This window comes from Hyperolius riggenbachi, chromosome 1 (assembly GCF_040937935.1).
Source record: "Hyperolius riggenbachi isolate aHypRig1 chromosome 1, aHypRig1.pri, whole genome shotgun sequence".
Classification (NCBI taxonomy): Eukaryota; Metazoa; Chordata; class Amphibia; order Anura; family Hyperoliidae; genus Hyperolius; species Hyperolius riggenbachi.
In genome coordinates this window covers 484,858,451-484,872,622 of record NC_090646.1, presented here as the reverse complement: position 1 = coordinate 484,872,622, position 14,172 = coordinate 484,858,451, and the positions used below count along the sequence as shown (strand labels likewise).

The following is a 14,172-nucleotide window of genomic DNA, read 5'->3' as shown; positions in this document are numbered from 1 at the left end:
TATAGCTAGTATAGTGCCCAGTACAGCCAGTATAGCTAGTATAGTGCCCAGTACAGCTAGTATAGTGCCCCAGTATAGCTAGTATAGTGCCCAGTACAGCGAGTATGGTGCCCAGTACAGCCAGTATAGTGCCCCAGTATAGCTAGTACAGTGCCCAGTACAGCCAGTATAGTGCCCCAGTATAGCTAGTACAGTGCCCAGTACAGCCAGTATAGTGCCCCAGTATAGCTAGTATAGTGCTCAGTGCAGCCAGTATAGTGCCCCAGTATAGCTAGTATAGTGCCCAGTGCAGCCAGTATAGTGCCCCAGTATAGCTAGTATTTTGCCCCAGTATAGCGCCCCAGTATGGCTAGTATAGTTCCCCAGTATGGCGCCCCAGTATAGCTAGGTGAGTGCCCAGTGGAGCGCCCTAGTATGGGTGGGTGTGTAGGTAGTGCCCCTCTCCCCAAACGGCCGCGCGCCTGTTACCTTATGAGCGGCGGCCGCTTCCTTCCTTATAGTCCCCCAGGCGCCACTCTCCTCTTATCGGCAGCATCTTACAGCAGCGCGTATTGCGACTGCTGTAAGGAGGGAAGGAAGCGCGTCAGCGGTTCCCATGGTAACGGTGATGCATATCGCCGCTACAGGAAGCCGCTGATCCGCTTCCTTCCCTTTCTTACAGCAGTCGCAATACGCGCTGCTGTAAGATGCTGCCGATAAGAGGAGAGCGGCGCCTGGGGGACTATAAGGAAGGAAGCGGCCGCCGCTCATAAGGTAACAGGAGCGGTGGCCGCGGGGGGAGGGGCGAGAGGCCAGACACGCCGTGGCCCGGTAGGAGACTGCCAACGGACCGGCAGTGGGTCACGGCCCGGTGGTTGGGGACCCCTGCCATAGACAGAACGGCAGCAACACAGCATGACTTCGTCGTATGGACAAAGTGAAAATATAGCCAGTCATTTTTTTGTAAGATTGTAGCAGAATGCCACTGACTATCTCTACTAAAATAACACATTTAGGCGCAGTTGAAATTTCGCTCGTTAGAGGAGTGCGAAACAGCTGTCGACTTTCTTGTGCATGCTTGTCCCTCTCTCGCTCTCCTAGCAACTGTAGCTGTTGTATTTTTTGTACACTAATTTTAAAACTTTTTCAAATAAAGGCTTTTTTATGCTGGATGTGCCCACCGCTTTCAACTTTAAATTACTTCATCAGGGATATCTTCATCACATCCCCTTCAGCGCTTCCTTTTTTGGGGGGTTGCATGGGGGGGTTTGACTAGTGCAAAAATGAGTGAAGCCAATGATTTCCTCCTTCTGTCTGCTCTCTCCTCCTAACAGAAACAAACACGTGTGCTCGTGCTCGGATAACATGTATGTGAACGCTTATGTTTTTGTAGAAGGCTCTAATGCATACCTGCACATCTGTGCCTCCTTACAATGTGTTGCTTCGTGCGGCAAGCAGTCTATAGCCGGTCCTGGTCATGAGCTATGATATATACTTCCCAACAAACATGTTTTGTTGATTATCTATATGAAAGGAAATTAACACAACTACATAATACAACTAAAGTAGTCAATTATGTTGGTGGAAATAAGTACTGTATATACAATATAAATCAGGATAATCTATGTTCAGTCTACACAAAAATGATATGGTGCTAGAAAAAATCTCACCATTCTTTTTATGATTTGATTTGAATCTCTATTGTAGAAGGGTTCCTACCTGCAATGCTCTCTCTGGCCTGTATTTAGACTCCGCTGTTGCTGTCCTGGCCATCCGTTATCCTACAGTCCCAGTTAATGGTGCACTTTTTAGTGAACGATCGTATTTTCGATAAGATCATTCAGATTTAAAAAAAAGCTTGTATATATTTGATCTACAGCAGGGCTTTGAACTCCAGTCCTTGAGGGCCGAGGTCCCCACACATTTTTGGCACAGCTCAAATTAATTGATGGGACTGAATCAAGAAAGGTGTGGTTCATCAAGTATTACACATTTCTATATTTCTCAGTCCATCCTAAACACCGGCATGGATATGGCCCCTGAGGACTGGAGTTCCATACCTGTGATTTGCAGCTTTAAAGGATCCAAACTATGCCTAATATGTAAGGCAGTTGCAATCGTATCTGAGAAAAAATGTGTCAAGCCACCAATATTTCAAGAAGACGATAATGTGATCATTCAGGATTGATTGGGCTCATCAGCTATTGTTTTCGTACAAAATGTATTGAAAAATCTATTAAAAATAGGATGGTTCACTAAAAATTGTACTGTTAATGAGCACCTTTAGACTTAGTGACAGTTGCTGCAGTCACCTCACTGCCATAGATCTTCTCAGTCCAGCACTGCTCCTCTGTTTCCCTGTGTGGGACTCAATGGTTGGTGCATGCACAGAGGGCAGTCCCAAGCTGGAAACTGACAGAAAACATAGTGCAGGCTGTACACACGCTTAGCCTGCAATTGTTTTTTTTTAAATACTTGGCTACAGCGGTGCCTCATGTGACCTATTACGTGCTGCAGGGTCACATGAGGTGCCGCTGTAATCAGACAGGAAGCATGACTTCACGTGTGTCTGGTGATCCCATCTCTAATCTGCTGAGAGCGGGTGAGTGATGTGGCACCGCTGCAACACATGCCCAGCATTCTGGGGATCAGATGTTCCATGCCATCAGGGAGGAGTTGCTGTCTTGGAGGAAGCAGAGGGAGGTAATTGTAGCGCCAGGGCCTGAAATGTATAGCCCGATGTGTCTCTCCTCTATGGTCAGGCTTTGCACACATCCTCTGCTTACGGTCAGGATACCACCAGTAAAGTATACAGACCAGAGAAGAAATGCTGGCCTACAAGTACAACTAAAGTCACTGAGATAAGATATAAAGGAGTTGTGAGACGGAGACCTTTACTAACACGTAGCACCATATTAGTTTTACATATGCTGACTTGTGTGTCCTGCTATTTTAGTTGTTTAGATAGTTTATGTTTTGTTGCACTTTCATAGGCAGTGATTTTTTTTTTAGAACAAGATGCTATTGTACTGTAGTTTGGTTGTGATATTGGTGATTTGGCTTAGAGTGGTCTATGAGTTAATATTGAGCACCATTGTTTGATGCAGCACAGTTCATACAATCCGCTTATTATCTGGAGCTTATGAATTAATGGGCACATGGGACATCTGAATACTGATGGATTTTATCTATTTTCCAATGCACAGAGGAATCTGGTTGCTAGTTTTGTACACTACATTATTACACCATTATGTTTGTGTAATAGTTTGGTTCTAGGAGGGGCTTTAGTTGTTGCTGTGCTAATGCATCAAGTCTTGTAAGCTTGTAAGCACAGGTGCTTTTTTAAGAGTGTGTTTGAAGGCTTCAAAGCTTTGAGCATGGTGGATGAAAAACAAAAAGATGTGAAACTTTTGCAATGTTTTGGATGCAGAAGTGAGACAAGGTGACCCAAAGGGAGGGTAGGAGGATTTCATGTGAGAACCGAAGGCTGCAGACTGCAGTCAAGATGGTATCTGGAAATACGTGATGAAATGTCTAAAGAGTACAAGTTTTGGAGAGCTTTGTAAGAGAGATTAAAGCAGCCCATACACTCAGCCGATTTTCTGACCGACCGATCGATCCCGATCGATCGATCGATTGATCGATTGCAAATGGAAAATTTAGGTCGATCTGAAGAGATTGCTTATCAGTTTGCATTGGCCTTAATGGAAATCTGATGGCAAAAAAATGCCATCAGATCGAATTTCAATAGATTTCAAACTGAAATCTGTTGGAATTCTATCCTGGTAAAAAATGTTCTAAAAACGCATCAGATAGATCATCAGATGCATTTCTTATCTATCTGCTGCCAATCTGACGAGTGTATGGGCACTAGTACTTAGCTCTTGTTCCTCTTAGTAATTGGTAGCCAGTGGAGGGATTGGCAAGAGGGGGCAGCGTTAGCGGAGATGGAGGAGTCAGAGTAGAGGTGGATGAGTTGATCTTCAGAGCTCATCAGCGATTAGAGAGGTACCAGCCTGCTTTTTGGTAGACCATAGTAGTATGTTGCAGTAAAATGGAACATAGTAAAATAGTAGAAAGGAGTAGGAAGCACAGGTCTTTGGATTTTACAACCAGAAGGCCATTAGCAACTTCAGTAAGCACTGTTTAAGTGGAAAGTGCAGTTCCACTGGTTCCAGCAGTTCAAAAGCTAATGGGAGTCATGAGACAGGAAAATAACTAGATAGGGCTGTAGGGTCCACAGAAGGTGATTACTGGTGTTATGACGCCTACCTATGAATCGGCCGTCGGGAGGTTTGGGCGCATGTTAAAGCTGATAAACGGACCCTGGGCCATTAATTACTATTCCCCTTCCATGCCACCATGGATAGTAGGGAAAAGATGTAATTTGGCTTTGTTGGCGGACGAATTACAGTGTTTTTGTAGTAATTTGTTCTCCGTCTTTTGATGACGCCCAAATCACTCACTGAGCACTGCTATAGAAGTAATTCCAATTGTGGCCTACAGTGGTGCAGGCTGCAACCAAATCTCCTGCGCTGTTTTTACAGAGCTTGTATTATGACTGCCTGATTAAATGAGGGAGTAAAAAAAGCCAGCAGAGAGAAAGAAAATGGAAAAAGCAGTTTAATACCCTCCTCTTGTGTTAGGGTCAGAACCGACCTGTTTTCAGGTTGGTTCTGACAGTACCAGAAAAGCTAGCATAAGAGGAGGGTTAAGCAAGAATGAAGGAAGGGCTGGGAGTTCTGAAGAGGGAATGGCGTACAAAATGTAGGTAGTGCTGTGAGCTTTGGAGATTAATGAAGAAAGATGCTGTCCAATTAAGGGAGTGAAGCCAGCCTGTTAGAGAAGAGGAAGTTGGAGTGAGTGACTGGAGCAGTAGACCTATTGGTCTACTGAATAGGCCTACCTGTTGAAACCGTTGTGTCAACCAATGCAAATGTGTTTATGGGCACACTTTTACAATGATATACAATTTGTCCAACATATTTAATGTTGGTAGCGCTATACTAACATTTTTTTTGCATGTGGGCAGGGCAAGGCCACAAAAGACCTTGTAAGAACCTGTTTACAATATCACAAACACATATTTATAAAATTAACTCTTTATTGCAGTCATGCAATCGACACCTTATTGGATTCTTAAAGTGTAACTGTCAGGCATAAAATAAAAATCAATTCTCTATTTTTATCTGGTAAACAAGTAATAAGGATGCTAACCAGGCAATCCAAAAGTTAAAGATCACTCTTACTTTTCTTCTCCATGAAACATCATTCCACAGTTTCCCTGGCTCTTATTTGGTACATCTGCTTTCCCCTCAGACAAAACTAATGCAGCCTGATTGGTTGAAGCCTCTTTCCTTTCCGTTTTCCCCTCCCACAACTCTGTTCCTCTCTGATTGGCCAATATTTCTAATGCTGAGACAATGCACTTTCTACTGCAGAGCTGGGTGGGAGTGTCTGAAGACTGGGAGGAGGGCCGGCAATGATACACAGACAGAGTAAGGGAGGAAATGATGTCAGGATTGGCTTCAAGATAGACACAGTCAAAATGGAAAATCCTAAAAAGGATTTTCTCTTTTTTTACTATAGAAAAATCACTAAAATCAAAATGTGGATAGTGCAATACATATGTTACGTAAGTTGAGCAAGTATTTAACTACTTATAAATGTGGCTTTTTTCTGAGATAATATAGCTGACATCTCCTCTTTAAGTAACAAAAGGTGGAGGAAAATTATTGACAGATTCTAATTTCATTTTACAGTACTATAGCTTTCCTCCCCAAGACGTTAGGGATAATACACCTTGCAGTCAGTCTGAGAAAATCCATATGACAATTAAAACCACCAAACTTTTGGAGTCCCATTTGAATAAAATGTACACTATTTATAACATGGAGGATTATTCCCAGGGGATTATTCAAGAAGGTAGTTTTGTAAAAGTACACAGAGAAGCCAGAGAACTGAGGGAAAGAGGATACTCTATGAAGCAACATACAACACTCATGTGGACATCAGTAAGACCATAAGAAAATATTGGAAAATATTTAGTAAGTCCTTTCCAACTATTGAGGACTTTGAAAAAAAACTCTTTTTCACATTAAGTCCCTCTCCCTTTTTAAAATGTAAACTACTATCTTCTGATACAGGAACTAACAGATTTTCCAGAAATACAGTGTGGTCAAAGATGTAATTGCTACATATCCAATGGGGGAAAGAAATTTAGAGTTGGATATACCGGTAGTTGTGAACATAGCTATGTGTTGTACTTAAAGAGACACTGAAGCGAGAATAAATCTCGCTTCTTGTCTCATAGTCAGCAGGGGCATGTGTGCCCCTGCTAAAACGCAGCTATCCCGTGGCTAAACGAGGGTCCCTGACCCCCCAACCCCCCCTCCCCCCCTGCAAAATCAACGACCAACTTGGTCGTAGATTTTGCTGCTCTTCAGGCAGGGCTAACGGCTGCAGCCCTGCCTCTCAGCGCCGTCTATCAGCGGCGCATCGCCGCCTCTCCCCCGCCCCTCTCAGTGAAGGAAGTCTGAGAGGGGCGGGCGCGCAAAACTTTTTGTGTTCTTTATCACACGCAATTTCACGTGCAGCGCCCATAGGGTTTAATGGGCGCATCGCGCGGACTGCACCGTGCGCCGTGCGATTGCACGTGCAAAACTTTGCGCGCTGGAATTTTGCGCGAGTTTCATTTTATCACGCCTAAACTGAGTTTAGGCGTGATAAAGGGCTTTTCACGGGCGTGCAAACACTTTGCACCGCTTTGTGAATCAGGCCCTTAGGGTTTAAGTGCCCAGTTGGTTTAAGTAATGTAGAAAACTGAGAATATGATTTAAGCTTTAGTCTGTAAATAGTGTATGGCAAGTCCAAACTCTTAAAGGAACACTTAAGTCAAACAAAAAAAAATGAGTTTTACTCACCTAGCGCTTCCAATAGCCCCCTGCAGCTGTCCGGTGCCCTCGCCGTCTCCCCCCGATCCTCCTGGCCCCGCTGGCAGCCACTTCCTGTTTCGGTGACAGGAGCTGACAGGCTGGGGACGCGAGTGATTCTTCGCGTTCCCAGACACATTAGCACCCTCTATGCTGCTATATGGTATATGATATATGCTATAGCAGCATAGATGGCGCTATTGGGGCCAGGAACGCGAAGAATCACTCGCGTCCCCAGCCTGTCAGCTCCTGTCACCGAAACAGGAAGTGGCTGCCGGCGGGGCCAGGAGGATCGGAGGGAGACGGCGAGGGCACCGGACAGCTGCAGGGGGCTATTGGAAGCCCCAGGTGAGTAAAACTCATTTTTTTGTTTGACTTAAGTGTCCCTTTAATAGCTAATGGTGATGTAGTCGTATTTGATGCACAATTTTGATTTGGATTTTTTTTATCTTTTCTTATATTCCTATGGGCTTTTTCACACCAGAAGCTGATCCGTGCGTTTTTGACAGATCACTCCTAGGATGTGGTTAGAAATGTAACATGAAAGTCTATTTGACTTTCATGTTACCTTTCACATTAGACAAAGCGTTCCAGAGCGTTACGTTCTAACGCATCTGGGAGCTTTTAATCGTCCAGCGCTGGCGGTTTCCCGTCGGTTGAATTAGAACTAGCACCGCTGATCAGCGTCGTACCGCAACTTCCCAACATTCCGCCGTAGGTCATAACACGTGCACGAAATCATGTCCGTGCACATGTTATGTAATGTGAAAGAGCTCTATGTGATGTGCTTCCACTTTATGGGTATTCAAGATGCTGCATTTGCTAACAGTTTTACTGGTAAAATCCTACACCGCCATAGCCTCATGTATTTAATATGTTGCTTATGTGACTTTTTTTAATCATAATATGTGTTACTTATGCATTCATGTAGTTAAATATATATCACAGATGAATTGTATGAGATAAGACTTGTGATGTGTTTCTAAATTGGGTGTTACAGAATAATTTATTCACCTTGAATTGAATGTTAGAATGTTGAGCAGTTAGTTTGCATAATACAGATAAAATGTCATATGCAATATAAGGGGCCTGATCCAATTCATTTTTTCTCCTAGGAGATAATTTTTCATCTTCTGTTTTAAATAATTTTCAAATTTCTGCAATTTTAAAAGTATGAAAAAGTAGGTGAAAAAGTACTGCCAAAATTATTCTGAATATTTTCTTGCTTGCTGGAGTCTTGAAAGATATTTTATTTGTAATGTGAAAATATCACTTAGGGCCCGTTCCCGCAGAGTTTTCCCGCAGGCAAATCGCGTGGGGAAACTCTGCCATAGGGATGAATAGCGCCGCTGGCCGAATCGCTTGCGCTGGCGATTCGGCCGGCTTTTCCATCCGAAGTTGTGCAGGAGGCTGCGAATCCCATAGTCGTGCATGGAATGGCTGATGGGATTAGTCTGCGTCGCGCGTCTCGCTGACGCATGCGGCACAAGTGGAAACGGGCCCTTAGGAGAAAACTTAGGAGAAAAAGTGAATTGGATCAGGCCCAATATCTGTTCTGCATAGTCAACATCATGTGAGGTTGACATACATAATCTAACGGTACTATTATTATGTGCCTAATAAAGCACTGGACGGTATGACAGAGTGCTGTCCACTTTTATTTCAGTACAGTGTAAAGGTGCCCACAGTCATGGGATGACACTAGCTTGATATGGCTATTTTATACCTGCCAAGTGCTATTGTCGGGGTGGGTAATGCGGCTTCATAAATGTTTGTGTGCACATACATTTCATTCCTCTACTGACGTAATACTAAACCATCTAAATCCCATTGTAAGTGGATCAGATGCCTAGAGGTTGGTCAGATTGTTGCAGCACACTCACTCATATGTATGGTTGCCCTAAGATCACACCATCATAATGCACATAAAGTGCCCATAGAACTGAGAAGGTATGCATTGACTGTCCTCAGGCACCTCTGGTTGTAGAAAGAATTACTGTCATCTCAAGTGTATAGACTGTTTCAGATTGTGTTCAGTCATTTCTGGGTTTGGAAAAATCTGTCTGATCTAGAAAGTTGGTGTTGTGCCAGTCAACAGTTAAAGTGTACCTGTGGGGCAAAAGTGCTCTATTTAGATATTTACCTCAGTAGAGGGAAGCCTCTAGATAGTCCAGAAGTTTTCACCATTCCCCGTGCCTCCATTGATCCAGTTCTAGGACCCCCCAAATCTCATTGAGAAGGGATTGTCGAGCTGTGTGCGTGGCCACACTCCAATACTTGAACAAGCACTGGAGCACTGCGCAGTCAGTAGCATGGAGCTGCTCGGCTCTGCTTTTTCCACAAACCCAAGACATTGTGCTACTGCCCAGACACAAGACTTTCTGCATAGTGCGATCACGCTTGTTCAGACAGGAGCATGGCCATGAGCTTCTAGAGGGTTCCAGCGCTGGTCTCGGAGGGGATGTGAAAAGTAGACGCCTGCATCGGGTCGGGTACCCACGGGTTACCCGAAATGCAGGTCACTTTTACCAGAAAGTGGGTTGCGGGTTGGGTGCCGGTAGAAGTTTTCAGTTATCTGTAACATTTCCACAATGCCATAATGACTTGTAAAATATGTTGTTTTTTTTTACTTCATATCAACGTCAATTTTTTAATAAAGGTACAAGATGTGCACTAGGCCATATCATGGCTATAATTATAGATGCAATGCACTCCACTGCGTGCTTCCAATGATCAAAACCTAGAAGAAACAACCTGACATAGTGTAATACTGTTGCGACAAATATGCTTGCATGCTCCACCATTCAAACCATGCAAGGGAAGCAGTGCCCACTCGTGATGCCCACCACCTCATATATCAGAAAGGCTCACCGGCTATAAACCACCATATTCAGGTGGCAATCTTGCATAGTACATATGTATCACTCCGATCATCAGTGATCATATCCAACTCCAGATAATAAAAGGCCTACAACGTCTAATTAAAAAATGGCTGTGCCTATTGGGTCTCCCTTTCAAATCTTGTAACTGTCAATAGCTTGCCACAGTTAGTTATATTTGAGCTGTACTTCCAATAGTTTTTGGTAACAGCAATAAAAAAATGCTTAAAGATGTACTGTATATCTTTACTTGTATAATACTTACATATTTGACCAGACTTCATCAGATATACACAATATTTACTTACACTCATGCTGGTTGTCAGATGAGCTTGGTTACTGAGATCCTCATTAGTATTAATGGTCTCCATCTTTGCAGCGATGTGGTTAAGTATCCCAATTGACTAACTGTACATAATATTGTCGTCCTAACAGCAGTTGGTCAATACCACTTCTCAAGTATCAGATAACTATCTAAAGATCTATAGGGTGAATCCAAAAATGTTCTATAACACTCTTTCCTTGTTTTCCAGCTATCTCCCCTATCTGAACGCTTCTCTGATGAACAGCTGGTTGGAATGTCAGTGCGGGAGTTAAATCGTCAGCTCCGTGGCTTTAGTAAAGAGGAGGCTTTGCGGTTAAAACAGCGCAGACGCACTTTGAAGAACAGAGGCTATGCCCAGTCCTGTCGGTACAAGCGGGTACAGCAGCGGCATGTCCTGGAGACTGAGAAGTGTCAGCTGTCTCGCCAACTACAGCAGCTTCAACAGGAAGTGGTTCGGGTGACCCGAGAGAGGGATGGGTGGAGAGCAAGATATGAAAAACTGCTGAATGCTACGGGAGGGGGGACTGGAGCGGATGTACTGGGTACAGGGGGAGAATCTGGGCCTGGAGCTGAGCTCTTCCTGTGATACTCCACTGAAAAGACTGAAACCCAGATCTGAAGGCGTTATTGTCATTCAGGAGACTGACCTGCCCCTAAAAATAGGATTCTCACTATGCAAAGCCCCTCATGTGCATTTTGGAGGTCCTGAAAAGCTTCACTGTACCCATGATTTTGCAGAACAGAATAAAATTGTCATTGTCACGATTTCATCACAGTAATACATATTCATTACAACAGCTCATAAGTCATTAAATCAACCCTATAATAATGTTTTTCTTGTGCCATGTGTGCTCTCTTTACCAGAGCAAGAAATTCGAGAGATCTTGACTTTCTCTGACCATTTTATTCTGTCCTCAAACAACTTTTCTTCCTGGGTTAAAATATGAATCCACTTTTAAGATACATCTGATTTTGTAAATTAGAGTAGTGAGATACTGTAATTCACTTTTAACCTGTCGTGCTCCTCTAAGGCCAGGCTTTTGAAGCATTCATTGTGGTCAAATAGGACATTTTCAGACATATGTGGTATGAGATGGGAGTCAAATTTTGCCCAAAGGTAAAACTAGCTCATTTTCAAATCTTATGGTCTGCTTTAATGGGAAGTACATTTTCTGTGATATAAGAAAACATTGTAAGTGCTTCCTCAGTGTTCCAATACACAACTTAGCAGTTAGCTATATGTTGTGCAAGAAGGGGTTCTATTAAGTAAATAAATGAACCTTAATTCTGATTGGTGGTATTCTTAAGCTAGCTTGCCCCTTTCACCAACTTATACATATAGTATGCCATATATATTCTGTTTACAACACATGATTGGAGATTCCCCCAATTTTAGATGCATCAAATTGTGAAACGCATGGGGTAACCTGAAGTTATCCCCTGTCAGTCTCTATGCAAAGTTTATTGTTATTTTTTTAGCAATGCATTAATAATAGCAACCAGTTCCTATTAAAGCAGCTTTAGAAGTATGACAATGAGCTCCTTTCAGTTTGGGGTAAATATCATCCCATGCAGAGCGAGATCATCCACGGTGCAAACCTACTCAGGCGCCTAGGGCCTGAAGAAAGCCTAGGGGCCTGACTTGACACTAGCCCCCAATAACGCTTACAAAATAGCCAGGTGGCCATCAAGGGTGGGTCGGTATTTGCCAAGTGCCCCATTTCACCATGATTCTTTTCTGATCCCTTGGAACACTCCACTGTTTTTACAGTAGTGGTTTCACCTACAAGTGAAATATTTTTTCCCCCTGTTTTGATTTTTGTGGTCTGAGGAGTCTTTTTAATGGAATTCAGATGTACTGTAGGTAAGAATGCTTTTCTGATAGCGCACCATTTAGGGCTAGTGCAAATTCATGGCTTGCAGTGAATTCACATTTCCTCAGTTACTGTCGTGAGCACGTCAGTTACAGGTAGCTAAATGTGTGGCTGCCGCATGGTGCTTGATTAGTGCTGGATCTAATACACTTCGGCGGGTGACCATTTCCTACTAGACATACAGCAATTTTAAACTATGCAGTAACTGCTGGGTTGTTCACTGTCTGGCAACCACTGACCCGAACCTCTCCATTTGTTAAATTACCTACAACCACAGAGTGGTTATTGACCCCTGTCTGCTAAACTGTGTGGCTTAACTTTCCATCTGAACATTCCAAAACACATCTGCATCCATTATGCAGACTGTCTTGATCAAAGGAAGTATTGGGGTGTTGTACCAAGATACTCATTGTTAAAAACAGGAAAAATGAATGGCAAATCATTACTTTTACTGGCTAACTTAATAGAGCACTACTGGGGATGGTCAATGAGATGCAAATAATTCCAAATGTATGCAGGATTATGCACATTTAATATGCAAATGTATGCAGCTTGAAGATGAACCAATCAAATGAAGGTAAGGTGTGATCTGATTTGTCTGTTTTGAAGCTGCTTATATTTGCACACAAATTTTGCATACACTCCAAACTATTTGTATCTCATTGACCATCCCTAATTACAGCTACGAGATCCCTCAAGCTACGTGTTAAGGTAAGTAGCTGTAGTTTATGCAATTAGCCAATAAAATATATAATAATACATGTATCTGCTTAGGCCACAACAACAAGCTCTAGAATGATTTCCTTTTGGCACAATGAATGTTCTAATAGCCCGACTTGGCAAAAGTAACAAAGCAGCTAATGGATATGGTTTACAGCAGTGAGACATGAACTGTGAAGTTATACTTAAAGCAAACATGAAGTGAAAATAAACTTATGATATATTGAATTGGATGTGTAGTACAGCTAAAGCAGTAGAGTGTTGTACTGTGTTAGCCATCCGTAAAAGCAAGAAGTTTTGAATTAGTATGATACCAGTTATTGTCTAACTTAGAAGAAAAGGAGTAAGCTTTCGGCTATGAAGCCTTCATCAGACTGATTCCTGTATCCTGACATCATTTAGAACACAGCTTATACACACTGGACATTAAAATGGAGATACATTGTTCTGCTAAGAAATAGAACATTGGTGGCAAAGAAAAGAGTCTCATGCTGTTTTTGAGTACAGGAAGAGCTAAAAAAAACTTCACTTGTTATCTATGCAAAAGAGCTTCTCTAAACTATTCGGCCAATTGGGTTGAATACAGTCCAGTTTTCTGAAGCGCTGAAACAGCCAGGCAACAGTAAGAGACTGCTTGAAATAAGGTTTTACTGCAGGAGCGTTCAAAGGGTCATTATTTTTGCTTTGTTTATAGTTTAAAAAACAGTGTGCATTTAAAACTGCAACTGTGATAGTATGATGCAAAAATAAATAAATAAATAAAAGAAAAAGCTATATAACTGAAAATAAAAATACGTACTAGACCTACAATGCATTATATCATAGGTTCTTTTTCACTTCAAGATTACATAACAAATCTACCTAATTTTCCCATGATCAGTAATTCAGGACTGGCTGAGCCTGTCCGATCCAGGGGTGTTCTTCTTTCCTCAAGCTATAACATTCACCCCATCTAAGGGAAATTTTCCAATGTTTTTGAGAGAAATATTAAGTTATTGCATTTTTATGTGTGTGATTGTGAATTGAAATAAAATGCAACACTTGACAGGCTCCACTCCCTGCACATAAGGGGCGAGGTTAGTGTGTTACTAGGCAGACTTGGCTGTGTGTTGTGAAAAGTTTTAAGAATTGTTTTTTTTCCCTCTTCCTCCATATTATTATTATTATTATTTTGTATTCATAAAAATTCTATAACAGAAAAAAAAATCTATTTAAATATAGAAAATAAACTATGCAGAGTTTTTACAGCAGAAGAATTACTTGTAATTTATTCATGTGCTTGTTGTGTTGCACTTGCATTTATTCCATCCCCGTTATGTCTCATTTGTCACATATTTCTACTTCTTGCTTAAAGTCTAATGCTGGGGATACACGGTACGTTTCTGTACCGTGTATCGACCAGCTGATCCGGCCAGCTGATAATATTCAGCTGGCCCAATCAGGCCGCTCGACCCGCGCCTGCT

General features: G+C 42.4%; 1 protein-coding gene across 1 annotated transcript in view; it reads left to right on the top strand.

Moving 5' to 3' along the window:
* Window positions 1–13,965, top strand: part of NRL (neural retina leucine zipper) — a 40,011-nt gene extending 26,046 nt beyond the window's left edge. The window contains exon 3 of the mRNA XM_068241974.1: window positions 10,324–13,965. Within this exon, the coding sequence (XP_068098075.1) occupies window positions 10,324–10,701 (378 nt within the window). The 3' untranslated portion in view covers window positions 10,702–13,965. The remainder of the gene's footprint in view (window positions 1–10,323) is intronic.
* The last annotated feature ends 207 nt before the right edge of the window (window positions 13,966–14,172 follow it).